General features: G+C 36.1%; 1 protein-coding gene across 3 annotated transcripts in view; it reads right to left on the bottom strand.

Moving 5' to 3' along the window:
- RNF13 (ring finger protein 13) overlaps window positions 1–22,436 on the bottom strand; it is a 111,230-nt gene that overhangs the window by 50,941 nt on the left and 37,853 nt on the right. For 2 of the 3 annotated variants that reach the window (XM_061168091.1, XM_061168092.1), the window contains exons 3-4: window positions 20,742–20,822; window positions 5,862–5,987 (exon numbers count right to left, since the gene is read on the bottom strand). In XM_061168091.1, coding sequence (XP_061024074.1) covers window positions 5,862–5,987; window positions 20,742–20,822 — 207 coding nt within the window. Of the gene's footprint in view, window positions 1–5,861; window positions 5,988–20,741; window positions 20,823–22,436 lie in introns of those variants that run through there. The other variant, XM_061168093.1, reaches the window with a different exon arrangement.

The raw sequence follows: 22,436 nt of genomic DNA, 5'->3' as shown, positions 1-22,436 counted from the left end.
AAATAATGATATTATTGATGACTTTAATATATGAGTTCAACTTCTATTTAAGTTCATATATACTTGCTTAGTACTACTGAAATAAAAGTGCAATTCTGAGAATACCATATACTGTATCAGCCTGGAGGCCTGAGAGAGGAGAATGAAAGGTAAGCATAGAAAGAAAATCTGGATGCCTATTTTGTAAGATGACAGAATTTCACTCCAAAATTTTTATTAGTTATTATAATAAGATCACACAAATAATCCAAAAATGTTTATGTTAATTTTTAAATTATCATAAAGTATTTAGACCCAGAGAAAAATGTGGGATACATGACTATCTAGATTTAGAAATACTTCCAAGGGCATTCCAAGAACATTAAGTGAAATGAACATGAAGCTGACAGAATGTTCCAATAATACTGTTTATTCCATAATCTACTTAAATTTAAAGCCATTAGGATTTTCTAAATATTCTAAATTCAGCACATATTTATTAATCATCTACCAAGTGCCACACAATGTATTAGGAATTTGAGTTGTAGAAACAAAAACATGATCTTTTCCCTCATAGAGGCTCACAGAGGATTAAATAAGCAATATATAAAAGAAGTGATCTTCTCTGCCTTGAAGATTAGGGAAGGTTTCAGAAAGGAGATGAGACTTCATCTTAGACCTAAAACAAGCCAGGTAGACAAGCGAGGGAAGATACTCAAATGAAGGGCAGGGGAGAAACCAAGACAGAGGGAAGAGACTGCTCAGCACCTACCGCGCCTTGTAAATTCTTCGAGGTTGAGGTAAGGGGACAGGCAAGGTACAGATGTGACCTGACTTCAGACAGAGACAGAAGTCAGGTCAAGTAGGGGTTTGTGCCCCAGCTGGGTTTTGCAAAAGTCACATTCCAACAGAAACGAGTACCAACGTATTCCTTGGATTGTATTCATCTACCATCCAAATGTAACTCCATCTAACGAACCGCCTCCCTGAAATATGGCGGGGATAATATCTGAGTCCTTTCAGCCTCCTGCAGCTAGCTACATTTTTCGAAAATACTCACTAGCACATTAAGCGGTAGTAAGATTCAACAGAAGTACGTGCACTACACCATTCTGTTTACCAAGTTTCCCTTGAGCTCAGTTGAAATAAAGCAAATTGACTATTTGAAGAAGTTGACTTAGCATTAAAACCACAAGGTAAAAACATTTCGGACTGCAGTGGCAACAGATTTTTGACAACTACTGATTTTTTGGCTATGAACACAGAAATTTGTGTAGCTTACAAAAGTTCTATTTTAAGTGATTATTTTAATGTTCTTGAAATAACCAAGTATTTCTACAAAAATTTTTAAATGTTATTTCCCACTGGGATGCCAATTCAAGTCTTTTGAGACCTCTCTGCCTCAGAATGCTATGAAGTCATTTTTCTAACTAGAAGATTTAATAAAGCCTTAATTTATTTATCAGAAAGCCAGAAATGTTTCCCTAGTTTCAAACACTCACCACAAGCTAACATTTCCAAACACTTATATTTTGTCACAGTGAGGCACAAGTGCATAAAGATAAACTAAGATTGTTCTGCTTTTCCTCTAAAGCGCTGGGTTTTTCAGAAGATGCAGTTTTTGTCAGTGTAAGTAAAAGTGACTGTTCTCACGCTAAGCAGCTGGCATGTAATCAATAGTTATTACTGGCCTTCTGGACACACCACATATCCAAATACTAATTCTGAGTATGGGTTCTGCTATTATCTCTCCAGGGCAAGAAGACTAAAAGGCTCAAATGTGCTTCTCTTGACAAAAGATTAAAAAAAAAAAAATTAAAACAGTACTCTATTTTTAAATGTTACAAACAATTCAATTTTCTACCTTCCAAAAACTGTTAATTGCATTTCAGCATCTTATTAGCTACCTTGAGTCACAAACCACTTGGGATAGTTTGCATAGAAAATCTGTCATCTCCTTTATTGTTACATACAGCTTTCACTCATTTACTTTTAAGAGAGAATAAGAGAAGTTTAGGTTTCTTTAATTACAGCATAATGTTCTTCCTCAAAAAAAAAGTCTAAAGATTTATAATAAGTAAACCTTGAAATACCCACCACCATTATCATTTGAAGTATCTTGAGAGAATTTTATTTTTTACTTCTTTTCTCTTCTGCTATCTACAATGGAAAGGGCTCCTTTCACCAAAGAAAGCTCTGTAAGATGGTGCCAATTCTCATTTGTCTGAGATAATTTGGGTATCACTTTTTATAGGAGGCATAACAAAAAAAACCACCTTGTAACTATTCTCAATATACTGTAGCATACAGTATGGTGTTGAATTAAGCTTTTGTCAGTATTCAGTCCTAGCATGTTGCATCAGGAATAAGAAAATGAGCTCTTTTTCTAACTATTTTCTTAAGTCAATTTATTCATAAAAAATTGTGGCTACACATGAATGAACCACTATTGAGCATCCACAAAGAGCTATTTATTTGCAATTCATAAGAGAAGTACCATACATAAATTGTAAATGATTGGTTTCTGTAACATACTTACTACAAAACTTAATGATCAATTTGGAAGCCAAAAAAGTACAGTCATGGATTTCTGATCTGAAGATTATAGCTAATAAAGCTAATAGCCTATTCACCAGTGATCACCATTAGAAAAGAAATTTTCTTTGGAATGAGATTCCAGTTGTTTTCCCAGCAATCATGATGACTTTAACTTTATCCACTCACCCTACCTTGACAGGTGATCTGTAATTCATAAGCTTGTGTATTTATGAAATTTATTTTTTATACATTACACACTGGCATGACAACACTGTCCTTTATAAACCAAATTAAAAATTTTACACATCAGTTGACATGAGTTACTATATCACAGTGTGACTTATCAGCCAATGATTAGTTTCTGAAAGGTGAGAACTGAATTCATGTGTTAATTTGACTGGGCTAAGAGGTGTCCAGACAGCTGGTAAAATATTTAGGCAGGTGTCTATGAGGGGGTTTTTGAAGTGTTTGTTATTTCATTCAGTAGACTGAGTAAAGAAGATCCACCCTCAACAACGTGAATAGGCATCATCAAATTCCTAGAGGTTCCAAACAGAACAAAAGATGAAGGGAAGGATGAATTCCCTCTCTCTGTTCTTGACATCCACATTCTCCTGCCCTTAAACTTCAGAGCTCTTAGTTTTTGGGTCTCTGGACTCTAGGATTATACCATCAGATCCCCTGGTTCTCCGGCTTTCAGACTCTAACTGAATTACACCACTGGTTTTCCTAGCTATCCAGCTTGCAGAGAGTAGATTACAGGACCTCTCAGCCTAGTACAGTCAGCATCTTTGCCATCTTTACCTTTATCCTATTTTATATCAATAATGGAAAAATCAATAAAACATTGATGGTTAATAACTACTGCCTAGTTGCTGTGTGCAAGGCATATCTGACAAGCATTCAACACTGATTATTTCTTTTAATCCTTATAACAATTCTATGATATCAGGAACATTTATAATTCTATTTTACAGATAAAGAAATTGAGGCACAGAGAAATAAAAATAACTTGTCTAAGATCACACTACTATAAATGATAAAGATGTGATTCAAATGTATGCAGTCTGTTTCCAGATCTTGAATACAACCAATATGTCTCCCTCAGTAAATTAATGTCTTGTAAATTTAATGTAACTGAAAGAAATCATTAGAAATAATATGAGTAAGAAATCTTTCATTTTAAATGTCTATAATACATTGTTGTATATTTGTGAAGGAAAATTAACGAAATTAAGGAATATGTACAGAATAGAACTTTATCCATTAAGACTATGTCTACACAATGAATTATATAATAAATATTTTAATGTTTTCCTTCTAAGATTAGAATCCTCAATTAAAACATTTTTACATATTCTTTATATGCATGTGCTTTTAAAGAATACATTATACACATAAGTAGAAGACTTACTATACTACATAGTTTGATTTAACAAACTTTTATTGCTCTCCTACTATGCACTATAATACAAATTAGATATTTAAATATAGTTAAAACATGAACTCTAAACACAGTAAGACTGCAAATAAGTGAAATACATATAATAAAAACAACAATGTGATAAAGAGATACAAAGGCACATTGAGCTGGGATGATTTGTTCTGCCCGAGGGAGGGGAGAAAGAAAAGTAAGGATTCCAGAAGAGGTAACGGTCTCAGCTAGCACTCAAATGAAATGGTCAGAAATACAGGTGATAAAGGTCATCTTTGAGATCTTGGACAGAGAAAATAGCATGTGTGAAGGCACAAAAAAACAGCAATTTGAGAGATTTCAGTAGGTGATATGGCTACAGCACAAAATTCAAGACAGGAAGTGGAAAGTGATGAGCTGGAATATTAGCTAAATCACGAAATTCCATTAGAAATACTCAGACACGTGATGAGGATTCACTGAAGGGATCAGAGGACGAACAAGCCCTCCTATCCATTCCTGAGTTGGGTTTTACCCCCCAAAATAAATATCTAATGACAGTATTTCCCTAAATGTTATAGTGCAATACCTCCCATCCCCACCTAAAAAGAAAGTTACCTTAAAAAAAATAAAAGGCATTGTAGTTTTTGAATTACCAAAGACTGGACTAAGACAACTATTACATACCTTAATGATGCAATAAACCTTGAAATCAGCAGAATTAGCTTACTTTTCATTTCTTAGTGGCATGAAATTATCAAATATTATCATAATATTTCATTTTTGCTGGAACAATCTATAACTATTATAGTTTAGTTCTAGATCAAATCTTAAAATGGTTTAAATTCAAACTACTATAAAAGCATAACAATTAGAAAAAGAAGGAAATCTAATATATTTGACTTCAAGCTCTATTTCCCATTTAAAGGCAACTGAGAGTTTAAATTTGGAACTAATATACAATATAACAACATTTATTATTTACAAAGTGCTCTACATTTTCAAACTCCTTTACAGTTATTATTTTATTCATTTAAAAAGCTTATTATGGAGGTGTAATTTCTTTCATGAAATGAAAGGAGCAGAGACAAAAAGGCAGGCACAGCAGGAGTCAGAGTAGCCTTTCTTACTTAACGGATAAATCATCTAAGATCGAGCATGCACAGTGCGTGAGATGACACATCCCACGTCTGCTCTCGAAGACACACGTAGGACACTCAGGTGTGAGACAGTTCAATAAAAGGAACAGGCCTCAATCTGGCTCTCTTGACAAGCACACAATCCAAAAACAGATTTTTAAAGGTAGTATTAAAAAAATAATAATAAAAAAAGAATAAAAAAACAAAAAATAAACCTTAAAATCTCCCATCTTTAGAGCTGAATTAATGATAGTGAGGGAAGTCCTATGGCAAACTTTTAACTATTTGAAATGCCAGAATAACCCACTTCATGGAGACAAACTTTATACATGTGACAGTCAGCTTATTACCAAAGAGAAATCCCAGTATCAACAAAGATATAGATACAGAAGTTGTAATCATACTGGAGGGTGAAGACATAAAACTAAAGACTAGCATTTCCATTCCTAGGTTAGATCAAGCAAGACCACTATCAAACCACAGTTCAAGATGCCCAATAACCACGTGAAAAGTGTTAGAGCCAACAGTAATCAGGTAAAACTGCGAATCATAAAGCTGATGGTGTTTCCCTCTTTGTACTGGCAGCTAAAAGCTTAAATTTTACAGCAAATGAATGGGTTAAGTAAACTCACTCTTGTCTTTCATTGTCTCCTCATTTTCTTTCTGACCTTACTCCTTTATTTAATCTGAATGAATTGTGTAAACTTTCTTAAATCCTTTCTGAAACAAGACAGAATGTAAACTAGCAAGCTAAACAAACAGTAACCGAAAAATGAAAATGGAAACATTACCTTTTCATCAAAATTACAATCAAGTCTTCTAATTAACACGATGAAGGCGCCAGATGAGTTATCTCTTCCTGGCGGAGGCACGATCGGCTCACAGGCGTTCTCCGGTTTCGAGTTAATCAGAAATCCCTAAAAAAGAGTTAGCGGTGAGTTTTCTCTCTGTTACACTAAAAAAAAAAATGAATTCAACTTACTTCTATAAACACCTTTTGAATATGCTCCCCATGTTTTGCATAATGCTAGATGAATTATCTGGCAACGACAACAGTTCCTACCTGCCAACTGCTCACAATCCCAGAACTACTAAAGTAGTATTTGGTTTCCTAAGCATTTAAATTCCATTTTTACTATTAAACTTAAAAAAAAACACACACACATAAGTCCATTACCCCAGAGACAACCATTGTTAGCATGTTGATGTATTTTCCAACAATGATTCACATTTCTAAATCAAGTAAATACTTTTCAAAAAGTAACTACTGATTTTCTTTCATCAAACAATGAAAATGCACAGCATTTCTAGGAACTTATTCTATAGAATTACTAGACTGGGAATATAAAGGTGTATGTAGAAAGATGTTTCCTCTTACATTGCTTTTAACCAGAAATCATGCACATCAAATGGCAGCCATTTAAGAAATTATAATATATTCTTTCAGTGGAAAATAACAGAATCACTAAAAGGAATAAGATAAATCTATACATATTAAACTGAAAAGGCATTCACAAAATAACTACCAATTTAAAAAAAACAAACAGCAAATTGCTTTCCCAAAAATACAGGATGGTTTGACATCTGAAATGTATTAATACATTATATTAATAGTTTAAAACAGAAAAACCAAAATTAATAGATGTAAAACACTGAATAAACACATAAAGATATTATCAAAGTCTTCAAATTCAATTATAAGAAGTGAGTAACTTTGTAACTTTACCAACAAAGGTCCCTCTAGTCAAAGCTTTGGTTTTTCCAGTAGTCATGTATGGATGTGAGAGTTGGACTCTCACAGAAAGCTGAGTGCTGAAGAATTGATGCTTTTGAACTGTGGTGTTGGAGAAGACTCTTGAGAGTTCCCTGGACTGCAAGGAGATCCAACCAGTCCATCCTAAAGGAGATCAGTCCTGAATATTCACTGGAAGGATGCCAAAGCTGAAACTCCAACACTTTGGCCACCTGATGCCAAGAACTGACTCATTTCAAAAGACCCTGATGCTGCGAAAGATTGAGGGCAGGAGGAGAAGGGGACAACAGAGGATTAGATAGTTGGATGGCATCACTGACACAATGGACGTGCGTTTTGAGTAGGTTCTGGGGGTTGGTGATGGACAGGGAGGCCTTGCGTGCTGTAGTCCATGGGGTCACAGAGTTGGACACGACTGAGCAACTGAACTGAGTAATTAAAGCTATGATACAGTGTCTTAAAACAGTCCTGTATGGTACATGAACTGGTCACACCAACCATCTATTCTACAGGATTTGGTAACTTCCCTTGCCTTAAATGAATTGCCTGGCTTGTGATAGAGAATGCTTTTGCACATGTTTCAGGAATAAACCACAGCATACCTTCACTTACTCAAAGAATAATTCCCTTTCTTGACTCCATAAAGTGCTTGGGTTTTACTTTGCAAGGAAACAGAACTGTGGTTGTCCTCCCCACAAACAGTATTTACTTCATTCATATTAAATTTGCTCCCTGCTGCCTTTCCTACGCCTTTCTGCACACAAACCAACTTTTTGCCTTAAAGCCAAATCATATAGCGTAGTTCTTTTCAAGACACTTATAACAGCAATTAAACTCAAGCCATGTGGCAGCAACAGGGTATATAACTCAACCGAAGTGAAGACAACATGAACAGCTATGACCAAATTTCCTGTGAGGAAAACTCCATCATGATCACCATCTAGCGGGTAACAAGTCAAAGACACATCCCAATTTCAGATATGTTAAAACATGGGGTAATAAAGTGCATCTTGGAATCAATATGGGACTTAGAATCTTAGAATTAATGTATCAGCACGGGGGTATCCTTGTCTGGAAAACTCCATGGATGGAGGAGCCTGGCAGGCTACAGTCCACGGGTTCGCAAAGAGTTGGAAATGACTGAGTAACTTCACTTTAGAATCAATAAATGTATAGTATGTACACCTTTTTGTATGAACACAAAAAGCTCTACGAGTGGAACCAGGAAAAGGCTTTTGCTTTTTAATCATTTCTGTATTGATGAATCTGTTATGTATTATTTTGTGTATGTATTATTATGCACATATTATTAGTATGTATTATTTTTAGACATAAGAAAATTTACAAAACTTAAATACACATAAGCTAAACATTAAAAAAAAATTCTATTTGCATTAATGGAAACTGAAGCCTAAAAAAAAAACCCAAAAAAACAGGTTTCTGTTTTGTTTTGGGGAGGGGGGGGCACATGCTCATGGGATCTTAGTTTCCTAACCAAGGATCAAACCAGAATCCTTGGCAGTGAAAGCACTCACTGGGCCACCAGGGAATTCCCCAAAACAGGTCTTAAAATTATTAAATGTTATTTTTCCTGTGGACTGTGCTAAAAACAGTAACTTGATAAAACAGTCTACCAGTTCCTATCCTTCCCCCAGATATGTCACTTAAAACAGTGAGAATTTATTTTGTTTTATCCAGAAAGTCTACGAGGCAGTGTAATGGATTTTGCCAATGAATTTAGCAGAACTCTCTAGTCCCTTAAAGAGTGGCCAAGAAGGTGCTGCTTTATTCCAGGTCCACATGCCTCAAGTTTCCCTCCGCAGCCAATTCCTTTTTATTAAAAGGATGCTTGCTCTGCAATCAAGCATCCTCCTTATCCGTATTTACTGACAGGGACAGTTTACACTAGTATGTAGGAAGCCCAAGAAAACTACCAATGTCGAGGAGACTCAGAGCGGATGCCCATTTTTCTTACCGTTGCTGTTTTAATTCTCTTTTGATGAAACAAGGAGGCAGGACAAAAATAGTGCATTCAAACTGGCACCTCAATATCATCAAATGTGTAATGGGTTTGTGGTATATATATTTAGGATTTTTTAAAAAGCTTTTATGGCAACACATGAAGCAGAGTGCACAAAAGATGGTTTTTCAGCTTGATGACTGTTCCCAAACTAAACATACCTGTATCAGGAAACATATATTAACAGCACTCCAGGAGTTCCCTTCATCATCCCCATCAGTCACCACCCCCTCATCCAATCAGCAATGTCCCTACATGGACTCTGAATAGCTTAGATCAGACTTTGCCTAATTTTATTCTTGACATAAGCAGAACCAGACATACAGCAGATTCTCTTTTAGACTTCTTTCTCTCAGTACTGTATTTCTCAGACTCATTCCTGCTCTTCAGCAACCATACTGTTAAGATGTATTTGGCAGATCTTACATTTTCATTTCTCTATAGCATTACGTGGTATGAATATACCAAAATGTATTCTACTGATGAGCATTTGGGTAACTTATAGTAGGCACTATTACAAACAGTGTTGTTATAAACTTTCCAGCACAAGTATTTTCATGAACACATGTGCAGGATGTTTACGTACAAAGAAGAACTATAGGACATCAAGCTGGATCACAGAGTCTCAAGCTTTAGTAAATACCACCAAGCAATTCAGTTTCCCAAAGTGGTCTGGGTTACCATGTTTTAACTGGAAAATTCAAATAACCTAAACTCAAAAATCATTCTGAATATAATTGTGTTTTAACACTTCCAAAGTATTTAGAACTGTGAAACTGCAGGGTAAGTGTTATGAGAGAATTACTTTGGTTGATAAATCACACTGTTAATGAAGTCAAAAAGAGACAGATAATTTAGTAAAATGGTTTTATTTAAAAGCCTGTTTCAGGCTGAAAAGCCTCAGACTCTCCTTCCTTCAGTCTGAACTGAACGGCAACCACGCAATGAATAAAACTAAGAAGAGTATGTGTGCGTGCGCTGTGTCTTTAGCCACGTCTAGCTCTTTGCAACCCCATGGACAGTAGTCCACCAGGCTCCTCTGGCCATGGGATTTTTCAGGCAAGAATACTGGAGTGGGCTGCCATGCCCTCCTCCAGGGAATCTTCTTGACCTAGGGTAAGGAGAGTATATGCAATGATAATGTCAACAAAAATGCTGAAAGCAAGGGAACAGAGCATCATTCCCTTTGTAAGAATATAAAAGTAAAAGCATGAAGGAAAAAAAAGTGGTGGGCTGGTTTGTCCGTGAATACCTGAAGTTATTACTAACTAATAACAGGCAGTTAACTGCTGCTGAGCCATGGCACCGAGCACTGTGTCAGGCCCTATGCCCTTTAAACGCCCTGATTCATTTAATCTTTGAAACAACCCTACGAGGTAACTCCTATGTCACATCCTTATTGTAAAGAGGAGGAAACTGAGTCTCAAGAGTTAGGTAACTTGCCTAAGAGCTTACACAGAGCAAGCATGTAATCCCAGGAAGTCTAGCTCCAGACCCTACATTCTCAACCACTCTGCCTTACTCCCCATGCTGGACCAAAAAAAAACAAAAAACAGGGTAAGAACAAAATGGGCAATAAGAAGAGAAATGCACTTTTACAAAAATGAGCAAATTGTTAGCCTAAAAGGCAGTTAAGGTTGATTCTAAAATTTAATACAATCATTTCAAATGATAAAGATGTTAATGGAACTTGTCATAACTTTTACATTCAAACACAGACAAAAAGAGTCACACTGGTCAACCAGACTTTATCAGCTAACGTTTTCTTAACGTGTGACAGATTAATTTGTTTCTCGAATGTTAAAAAGATCCATTGCCATTTTCTCTCATGCTTTGTTAGACCATTCTTCTAAAATCTACTAGTAACTTTCACATACAAGGTACATTTAATTCCCTTTTCACAAACTGCTGGAGATTACTCTCCTCTTAGGCAGTAAAACACCCCTTAACCATTACTCATTACTTTAAGTTCAACAAGATAAAACAAAATAAAAACAACATGCAGTACAAATGCACAGATCAGAGAAAATTATTCTATGTGAGGCAGTAACAGAAAAGGTGATGTTTGACTTGTTCTTAAACTTTACTATAGTTCAATCTGGTGCCCAAACCTAATAATATACTGCTATAAGTGACCTGACCAATACAACAGACAGGAAATGTCACACTTTAACCTTTTCTAGATACTACATGTCAACTGATGCGCCATAAAACCAAGTTAGGTTTCTGACAAACACATTACAGTCCTTTCAACAAAATTTTGACATGCTGCTACTAAGCTATATTTCTTCTCTTTTCAGAACCTATCTTTTAAGACTTAAGGGCAGATTTAATTCTAGTATCAAATTTGATTCTTAAAAATAACAATATAATATATAAAAATGTAAGGATTGTTGCCTTGGGTTTTACCTAACATAGAAGTAGCTATTTGTCAGGATTTTGATTTTATAAATCTCAAGCTCTAGGAGGCAAGTCCACTCAGTACAGGCTTCTCTGTGCACGTAGAGAAAACAAAATCACTGCGCCCTCTGGTGGACAATGCTTTTTAGTTAGCAATGGGTTGCACACTATTTCACCAGCATACCCACTCATACCGTTATCATTAAGAAAAATTAAAAATTGTCACTTCATTCTGAACCAACAGGGATTTACATGGCAGAGTCAGCAGTAAACAATCCACTTGCCGACGCAGGAGACATTGTGAGACACAGGTTTGATCCCTGGGTCAGGAAGATCCCCTGGAGGAGGGCATGGCAATCCACTTAAGTGTTCTTGCCTGGAGAACCTCCATGGACAGACAAGCCTTGCAGGCTATAGTCCACAGAGTCGTAGACTTGGACACGACTGAAGAGACTTTAGCACACATACGGTGAATCAACAAAGTGGAAAATTAAAAGCTCAAAAGACTGGTACACTTCTAGGACTTGATACATCCGACAAGATGGTTTCTTTAAAAAATAAGGAATTCTAAGGGAATTGAACTTACACTGTAATTACATGTCCTTTAAGATGGTCTTCTATATTGCCATACAATCAATAAACATCAGTAAGGAATATTTATTCATATTTTATAGTCCACAGTACTTGGCAAATCCTCTAAGAACATAAAAGCTTTAAATGTGTTAATCAATTAGAGTTCTTAACAAAATCCTTGATAACAAAAAGTTCAGAAACAAAGAAAGTAAATCTGTGAAAACTTAAGAGACAGCACAGAAATTCTCCTTCAGTTTTACAAACAAAAGTGAATCCTGAGTAATATGTCATCATCATAAGTGTCTGCAATTTGTCATTATCACAAGCCAGTCGTGTGCTGTTAAGTCGTGTCCGACTCTTTACAACCCTCTGGGCTGTGGCCTGCCAGGCTCCTCTTTCATGGGATTTCCCGGGCAAGAATACTGGAGTGGGTAGTCATTTCCTTCTACAATGACTCAATTAGAGTTGAGCACAATCTAGTTAACTAAAGTTGAATATAATCTGGTTATCAGGCTGGATTAAGGGGGTCAGAACTTAAAATTACTGATAGCAATGGTCAGATCCTAACTACTGAAATTATTTCAGTATGCAGTATTCAAAGAGAATGGTGAATAGCAAGAAGGGGTGGTGCAGGTTCACAGATAAAAGTAGGGAGAACGATACAAAATAATATGTGTTGGTATTGGTATTGGATTTTCTGTTAATTTCAAAGATGATGATCACTGATTTCTTTATTAAATGAAATAAGAAATACAGTAAGTATGGGGGAAAGTAAATTATTTCACCATGGCAAACTCTAATTTAGAGAAGGAAGATACTATCAATCTCTCCAAAGTGGTCAGAAGTTCATATACCAGCCATACACAAGAATACTTGGTTTCCCATTTCCTTGTCAGCCATTGATAAGACTTTTTTCTCACTAATCTGATGAGTGTGAAATGACCTTTAATTATACTGTATGCAAGGAGATATTTTTAAGGCTATTCAGTGCAACACTATAAAATAGCTAAAAAATGGCATCTTACATATCTACCAACAAAATAAAAAAACAGATTGTAGCATAGTCATAAAATGAAGTACTATTCATTGAAATGAATTAAGACTATATAATAATATAAATTTCAAATACATTGTTGGATGAAAAAGGCAAGTTTAGAAGCCTCATGAAACATAAAAGCATGCACAACAGTGTTCATAAGGTAACATGTTTTATAACATTAAATGGGAAATATACACATAAATTTTAGGGTAATGATTATCTATGAGGGAATCTAATTGGGAGGATAAAAAGAATGTTTCAGTGGTATTGGTAACACTTTATTTCTTCTTTAAAAAACTGTAAAATATTCGCATCTAAGTAGTAGGTATACTGGTATTCTGTTGTTTCCCTACGCTATTCTGTTTCCAATATTTCATAATTTTTAAAATAAAGAGCAACCTAAGTGTATAATGACACAAGGGATTGGCACATTATGGTATAATTCCAGTACTGCAATAAATTACAAAATTTCTAGTGATGCTATGAATACATATATTTTTACATGAAAAGATACCCATGATATTTAGATATGTTATGATATTGCCAAATTTCAAGAAGTTGCAAAGTAATATACATAAATGGATGATTTTCAAATTCTTCTTTTCACATCCTACATCATCTTAATTTTTATAGTGACCATGTGTTACTCTTATAGCCAGAAAAATAGGTTTTCATGGACAAAGGAATAAAAAATTACCTTTTTTTAAGGTAATTACCAATTTTTACCATATCAAATTGATAAAGCCAGCAAGAAAATCTAATGAAAACTACTAAGCGAACAGACACCAGAAACGCCCAGTAGTGAGGCAGGGATGTGTGTGGGCTGACTATGTTGATTTACAGTATCAGAACCTAAGCCTCCTTTTTCTTCCAAGGTGGCAGGAGAACAAGCAGAACAATGTGGGCGGGTCGGAGGACGGTGGAAGAGACGAGGGCCCAAACCGTGGGACAAAGGAGAAAAACCAAGGCTGGATTTTAGGAATCCCACCTAAGACGGGTGAGATGCTTAGATTTTCTCGTGCACTCTTCTCAGGCCCTCCCTTTTATACTGTCTCCCAGCTCCCCCACATCTAAGTGATAAGCTACCATAAGGAAATAATTCTTCATTATTTTCTATCTCTAACGAGATTCTATATTCCTTGATTCAGTAATACATGAATAAGCAATCATCACCTTTGAAATTAACAGGAAAAGGCTTATTTTATATGTTCAAGAGTCACTGAAGAAGCATTCTTTGAATATGATCAAAGTTTGTGCAATTGAAAATGCCTTTGTATTTTAGAATTCTCCTTTTATGTATAGCCAAGTGGCTTTATTCCTTGTTTTGATGGCCCTATTTCCTTATTTTTCCTTCAAAAAGGAAACTCTGACCTCTGTTTTAGCCAACAAATTGAAGGTGACATTGCAACAGCTCGTAGGTGACATTGCAACAGTTCTTAGGAGAGAGGCAGCCACGCACGTTCAGCCTTAACCAAGACCTCTTCCTATCACAAAGCTGTCAGGTGTCTGGAGGAAAAACACAGCAGCAGTCCTGAATCTCTCTTGAATATCTGCTACAAAGGAAGTGAAGGAAGTCTCACAAACAACCACATTTCCTTGCTATATTTGCATTTTCCTTCACAGCAAAAAAAACAAACAAAAAAAAACATTATCTTCTAATCTCGTCTTTACATTAAACAAAATGATTTCTTATAAAATAATCCTAAAATTAACTAGTAAATTTATTTTCAAAGAATAGTACAGTTTGTGAAAAATTAACTGGGGATGATGCTATAAGGCACTAATTTAAGAATAAAGATCAGAAGAAAAAAAACTAATAAGAGGAAATCCTTTATTTGTACCTTTGTCTGTCTGTATATGAGGAAAGCAGTCAAGGATGAACCTGCCTGCCAAGATCTTTATCCTCTGTCTTCTCGTTGACATGAAGAACGCAGGCTGAGTACCAGGTTACAAATGCGCTGTCTGCAAACATCGCCGCACCAGACTTCCCTGGTGGTCCAGGGACAGACTCTGTACCCCCAGTGCTGGGAGCCCTGGCTCGGTTCCTGGCTAGGGCACTAGATCCCACACACTTTAACTAAGAGCTTGTCTGTCTCAACTAAGACCTCATGCAGCCAAATAAATAAATACATGTTAAAAAAAAAAAAAAAGATCATGGTAAATCCAGCCCAAAAGGTGTTTTGCTGAAAACAAGATTTGCCATTGACAGGAATACTCAGGAAACCCCAAATACTAGGCTTACCTTTCAGAGATAATCTTGATTTGAATTTTTAATAATCATTATTATTCCCCCTACTTGTCAAGGCACTTCTTAAAAACAAAGAAACAAGAAACCTAGAAAAGTTTGATCCCCCTGAGACTGGCCTTTGGTATATAACTGAATTATTCCAATGATACTGATAATATACAGACAGTCTAATCAGAAACTTTGCTAGCATTACTAATCTACATGATAAAATCCTGACTATGCAATAATGATGCTTTAGTAGTTGGGTATTCTTTCAAAAAGGTAAAAATAGGGGCCTATTTTACACTATAAAATAAAATAATCCTGGGTAGATTAAAGACCTCCCAAGCATGGAGTGAAGGGCATGGGGAAAATTTACAAATTTTGGAGTAAACAGAGAAAAATATTTCAAGGCCTCAGGGTAGGGAAGGATTACTTAAGATACAGAAAATGCAAAACATCAAAAAAGATGTCTACATTAATTTAAACTTAGGCATAATTTTAAAAGGCAATTTTAAGTTAAAAAGCACAAAGAAGAAAATATTTATAAGCAATATAACTAAAAGATTAAGAAATCTGAGTGCCAAAGAATTGATGCTTTTAAATTGTGGTGTTGGAGAAGATGCTTGAGAGTCCCTTGGACTTCAAGAAGATCAAACAAGTCCATCCTAAAGGAAATCAGACCTGAATATTCATTGGAAGGACTGATGCTGAAGCTGAAACTCCAATACTTTGGCCACCTGATGGGAAGAACTGACTCACTGGAAAAGAACCTGATGCTGGGAGAGATTGAAGACGAGAGGAGAAGGGGACGACAGAGGATGAGATGGTTGGATGGCATCACCAACTTGATGGATATGAGTTTGAGCAAGCTTCGGGAGTTGGTGATGGACAGGGAAGCCTGGAGTGCTGCAGTCCACGGGGCCGCAAAGAGTCGGACACAACTGAGCAACTGGACTAAACTGAACTAAGAGATTAGTGTCTGGACTCCTAAAAGTCAATATTTTAAAGATTTACAAACCAATACAAAAATGGGTTAAAAAACATACAAACTAGAAGCCTGCTTGACCAATAATGCTATATCTCACTAAAAGAGAGACATATTATATAATTATATAATGTTATATAATTATATAATGTTACATGCAGGTAGACGCAGGTAGACGTAAGAGATGTGGATTCAATCCCTGGGTCGGGAAGATCTTCTAGAGGAGGGCATGGCAACCCACTCCAGTATTCTTGCCTGGAGAATCCATGGACAGAGGAGCCTGGTGGGCTACAGTCCATGGAGTCGCAAAGAGTCAGACATGACTGAGTGACTTAGCACACATACACGCACATCTCACTAATGCTCGATATCACTAATTATTCAAGAAATCCCAAGTAAAAGCAGTAAGACAGCGCTTCATACCCCATCAAGTGGGCAATCCTTTAATTCTGATAGTAAGTCTTGGCAAGGATATGGCAAAAGAGTAACACTTACTTGTAAGTTTTTATTTTAGTGAGGCAGGAGAGAGAATGGAAATACATCATCAAACTGAGAAGTTAAAGACCTTCTGCGGTGTCTAACGGGGACTCTCAGTAAGGAACTTCTTGTGAGTATCTGACTCTGGACAATGTTTAGGTCTCTTATAAGATATTTAGACTTAAAGGAACATACTGATGTTATAACTCTTCCTTTTGGATCTGAGGCACAGCCAGTAAGGTCTCAAAAAAAAAAAAAAAAACAAATAAGGTTTTCTGTTAAAGGTACTGGCTAAAACAGCCAATTAAAATATATAACCAAAAACAAAGAGTTTTCCCCAGGTAAAAATATCAAATCTTTCTTTTAAAACTTCAACAACAATATTATCCCAACAATAATGGGATATATTTTAATTCTTATAAGATTCACATTTTTACATTAAAGCTAAAATATTCTTTCGTTACTATTAGCTTAATTGGGGCACATGTAAATGGAATGCAAACAGAATTTCAATTGATATGCGTCATACCATACATAGCTAATCTTTTATAAATGGTGGAATTCAGTGATACTATTATAAAATCTACAGATTCTACAGAATTTTTTACTATATTTTACAATTTTATTTTATACTAATATTTTATACTATTATAAAATATACAGATTCTGTCTACAGAACATAAGCCTACAAAAACTATCCCAACTAAATACTCTGGACAAAGCTCAAAAGTAAAAATATTTGTCAGCTATGTCTCTTAATGCTATAACCATACAATATTTTTAAATTAATTTGGTTATATTTTTAACATACCAGTTTAATCAGTTTTATAGACATTACACTACTGTGAGCCATGTCCACTTTATCGTCAAGTCCTCCTTGTAAACAAGAAGAAGTAGGCTGCTGCTGCTGCTAAGTCGCCTCAGTCGTGTCCGACTCTGTGCGACCCCATAGACAGCAGCCCACCAGGCTCCCCCGTCCCTGGGATTCTCCAGGCAAGAACACTGGAGTGGGTTGCCATTTCCTTCTCCAATGCATGAAAGTGAAAAGTGAAAGTGAAGTCGCTCAGTCGTGTCCGACTCTCAGCGACCCCATGGACCTCAGGCCACCAGGCTCCTCCGTCCATGGGATTTTCAAGGCAAGAGGACTGGAGTGGGATGCCATTGCCTTCTCCTAAGAAGAAGGAGGCTAGCGTTTGTGAATTCCAATTCTGGGCAATGGCAAGCCAGCTATGCAACTATAAAAGCTATCTATAATGATCCAACAATTTGCAATTTGTTAGAATACTCTCTTTACTATCACTGTGTTTCACCTATTAGGCTTGCCCTATAACTACAGGGTAAAAGCAGGCAGATATTTAACACTATTTTTTTTCCCCAGGCAGTGAATAAACACAGTTGTCAAAATACCTTTTAAACATAAACTAAATGTACAATGAGCTTCCCAGGTGGCTCAGTGGTAAAGAATCCGCCTGCTAAAGCAGGACAGTCCGGTTAGGCTCCGAGGTCTGGAAGATCCCCTGGAGAAGAAAATGGCAACCCACTCCAATATTCTTGCCTAGGAAATCCCATGCACAGAGGAGCCTGGAAGGCTATAATCCCTGGGGTTGCAAAAGAGTCGGACTAACTTATTGACTAAACGACAAAATTTACAATAGCACAGAAGAGCTACAATAAGACTATGGTTATCAGGAGTTAATGAAACTCTTTAAACCAAGCTTACTAAGCAGAAAGGTTCTTCAGTGAAAAAGGATGGTCAGACTCTTTATGCTGAATAGAAGCAAGGCTGCCAGCTCAAAATCGCTGGTAATCAGAGAAATGCAAATTAAAACAAGATAATTCTTTGAACCATCAGATTGGCAAAAGTTTAAAAGACTGATAATATCCAGGATTGGCAAGGGTGTAGGAAAATGGATATTCTTATACCCATTAGTACAGTTTTTTAGAAAAGTAATTTAGTGCATCTAAGAAAATTTTAGATATAAATACCCATGCACTCATTTATTACACTTCCAAACCTCTATCCTAGCAAAATAATTGGCTTTAGATAAGAAACCAAAATATCTGAATATTTATTAATAGAATATGACTAATAAACTGTGGTCATTCATGTTACAGAATATCAAGCAAGGCTGCGGAAAGATCTCTAAGACATAATGCTAATATGGGGAGGTGGGGGAATCAAATGTAAATACAATAGTGGATACCTTTCTTTCACAGTGCCCAAAGTTTTTGAAACCACTGTTCCCACACTATGATCCTACCTTCCCAAAGTAGACCAAAACAACAAAAATAACAATAACAATGACTATATTATCCAGCCTCCCTCACAGCCAGGTAAGTCGCTACAGTATCAATATACAGCTCGTCACTGTGTGATCTCAGCTCAGTGGCTCAGTCCTGTCTGACTCTTTGTGATCCCATCCACTGCAACACGCTAGGCTTCCCTGTCCATCACCAACTCCCGGAGCTTGCTCAAACTCATATCCATTGAGTTGGTGATGCCATCCAACCATCTCATTCTCTGTCGTCCCCTTCTCCTTCTGCCTTCAATCTTTCCCAGCATCAGGGTCTTTTCTAACAAGTCAGTTCTTCACATCAGGTGGCCAAAGTATTGGAGTTTCAGCTTCAGCATCAGTCCTTCCAATGAATATTTGGGACTGATTTCCTTGAATAGCTGGTTTGATATTCACACCTGGTTTCAATTTCCTGCAATTCAAAAGCATCAATTCTTCACCGCTCAGGTTTCTTTATGGTCTAACTCTCATATCCATACATGACTACTGGAAAAACCATAGCTTTGACTAGACAGACCTTTGTTGGCAAAGTAATGTCTCTGCTTTTTAATATGCTGTCTAAATTTGTCATAGCTTTTCTAGACTGTGTGGTCTAGAGTCTGTCAATTAGAAAAATCCAGGTGATAGATTTGAGGAAACAGTTTGGCAAAGGGTATCTCTTTGACCAGCTTGGGCACATACAGGCAGACTGTTTTAAGACCACAGAAGCTTCTTGGTCAGAGACAAGGTTCTGTGCTTTTCTCTGGCGGTCCGTGGCTGCCATCAATCTTTTATCGTGGCAGTTCCACAAGGCACTTCTGGGTTTTATTGCTGACACAGTCTGGAAACTGCTTCTCCAGGCTGCGATACTCTCAACATCTCTATCCCTTCATAAATTCCTTTCTGGATAAATTAGCTAGAATGGGTTTCATTATAAAAATTAAGAAACCTTTCATATACATAATGATAACCACTTATGAACTTTACAAGTTCATAAATGTGTGAACTAAAAGCACTGGATGTTTAGAAAAGGATCTGAAGACCAGGAGAGCACATTTTTATGGCACTTAAATACGGAATTTCAAAAAATCAGAACAAACTGAAAACATTCTGTGGTACATATACACACAACTTCATGTATTCTCACTTACATAATATGAAAACCTTATATTGGAGCACGGAAGGATTTTTTTAAGCATGACTCCAGAGAAAGATAATAATATGCAACTATAATACACAAATATAACTTCTGAAACTTTAAAGTTAAAAGATGAAGGACAACTATCTGAGGCATATAAGGCAAATAATAGATTAATATTTTCAATATATATTCTTACATATCAATAAGAATGGACATTTTAATTTAAAAATGGGCAAAGTCATTAACAAAAACTGGACAAGCTAAATATGCACAGTAAAAAAATTAAACAAAAACATTCAAAAACCCATAGTATTTCATGATATTGCAAAACCATGCAGGCACAGCAAACTAAAAGGCAGATCCTCGTCTATTAGCATGAAAAGATGTTCTAGTTTACAATTCAGTAAAAATGGCAGGTAACCAAGTGACATATTTCTATGAGTATTAAATATAGGTTCATTATATGTGTACATAAATATATATACACAAATATTTGTACATATATCTCAACAAACATATAGCACATATTCTAGAAGAACAGGTCTGAAATATCATGTAAAATGCTAATAGCAGCTAGTGCAGAATAATAAAATATAATCACAAGTAATTTTCACTTTCTTTTTCATACCTTGTCAATAGTCTGAGCCCTTTATGAAAGAATATATATAGGTTTTATAAGTAACAGTAAGAAATATTTTCATTCTTTAAACAAATAAAGATCAATAAAGATAACTTTATTAAATATCCTATAATTTTAATCATATATTACTATTTTCTTACCTTTAAACCTTCAGCTGGAAGTCTATAACCAAACCTTGCTGGAAGGTCATCAAATGTCTGAGATGCGTTTTCAAAATTATACTAAATATAAAATTAAAAACAATCAAGTTACAACCAATGTACACATAACATTAAAAACAAAAGGTTGTTAAATTATTTAAATTGTCATTTCCACGATTCTGATTTACTACCACAGCTTATCACAATAACTCAACTTTGTAAATGCACATCCACTAAGAAAGGAATATATTGACAAAATGTACTACATATACAACTGTTTCAATTGGATTCTGATTTCATGTAATTATTATTAAACAGAAGCAATAATTCTGTAACATTTAACTACTTACTGTCTTCCTGAGTTTTTCCCCAATAGACAATTCCCTAGCAAGAAATTTTCTAGACAGATTATTTTCCAGCAAGAATTCCATTTTATTTTCTCTATATTATAAGGGTCTAGATATAAAGGAAGAGATTTACTGGATTTCTGGACCTAGCTTTGAAAGATGCCTTTTCCCCAGAGAAAGAAGGAGTATCAAACCACCCTTTTAAGACTGCCATTTTTTAAGTAATCTGAACATTTTTATCCAGGGCTGAAAATGAAAGATCTAAACTCAATGAAATACATACACACAGAGAGCTGAAGGTATTCAATCTCTTTAATAACTCCCCCCCTCCATATAGACACAGATTCCTATGCTACAGTATTTCAGTCCTCCACCAAAACAGAACAAAACAAGGATCTGCTATACTTTTATAATGGAGGATAACAGTAATGATAACTGTAAAGTGAGCTTACTGTATTATTTAAGATGCTGTATTCAATACGCTTTAAGGAAAACAAAAGAAACGAGGAAGACATGGAACTAAACAAAAATGGTAAACAAGTAACTTCTGAAACACAGGTGAAATGTACACAGTGAAACAAAAGTTAAGGTAGCTGTCAGTAAACTGTAGGCCAAAGATAGAAAAAACTGCACACAATTAGTTTGAATACAGATTAAAAGGATGGAGCAAAGCAAGTGCTATGTACAGACAGCATAAGACGGAAGGATGATGCAAATCTTAAGTATTCACAACATGGATTAGGTCACACATCCAGATTGCTGTCTTTACATCAAACACCCACTGGGGATCCTCATTCTAGCCTCATGTGTCATTTGCCAGAGACAGGTGGATGAACAGCTCTGCAGGTTAACAGCAAATTACAGCTGTGTTCAGATGTAAATACCTCAGGTCTCTCCAACAGAGCAAGCAAACACTGGATCCAGACACTTTCCATCTGTTGAGTCCCCTTGTTCATCCTCAACTACACTGTAAACATACTGTCACCAGGGAAAGTGGACGCAGCACAGAGACTTCTTATTGTTTAGTCGATAAGTGGTGTCAGATACTTTGTGACCCCATGGCCTGCAACCCATCAGGCTCCTTCTGCCCATGGGACTTCCCAGCAAAGAATACTGGGATGGGTTGCCACTTCCTTCTCGAGGGGATCTTCCCAACCCAGGGATCAAAGCCTCGTCTCCTGCATTAGCAGGCGGGCTCATCACCACTGAGCCGTCAGGGAAGCTCAGCATAGGGACTGGAGAAACTAAGAAACACAGGATTCGGGCGGTGTGACTTTTCGCCCTATCCTGAGTGTATTAACATACCCATCTTTCATCTATGCTTCTCACTGTGTGTTTGTAATAAATT

The sequence above is a fragment of the Dama dama genome, chromosome 19 (genome assembly GCF_033118175.1).
Source record: "Dama dama isolate Ldn47 chromosome 19, ASM3311817v1, whole genome shotgun sequence".
NCBI lineage: Eukaryota > Metazoa > Chordata > Mammalia > Artiodactyla > Cervidae > Dama > Dama dama.
Note: the sequence above shows the minus strand (reverse complement) of the source record. Positions and strands in the feature narration are given on the sequence as shown.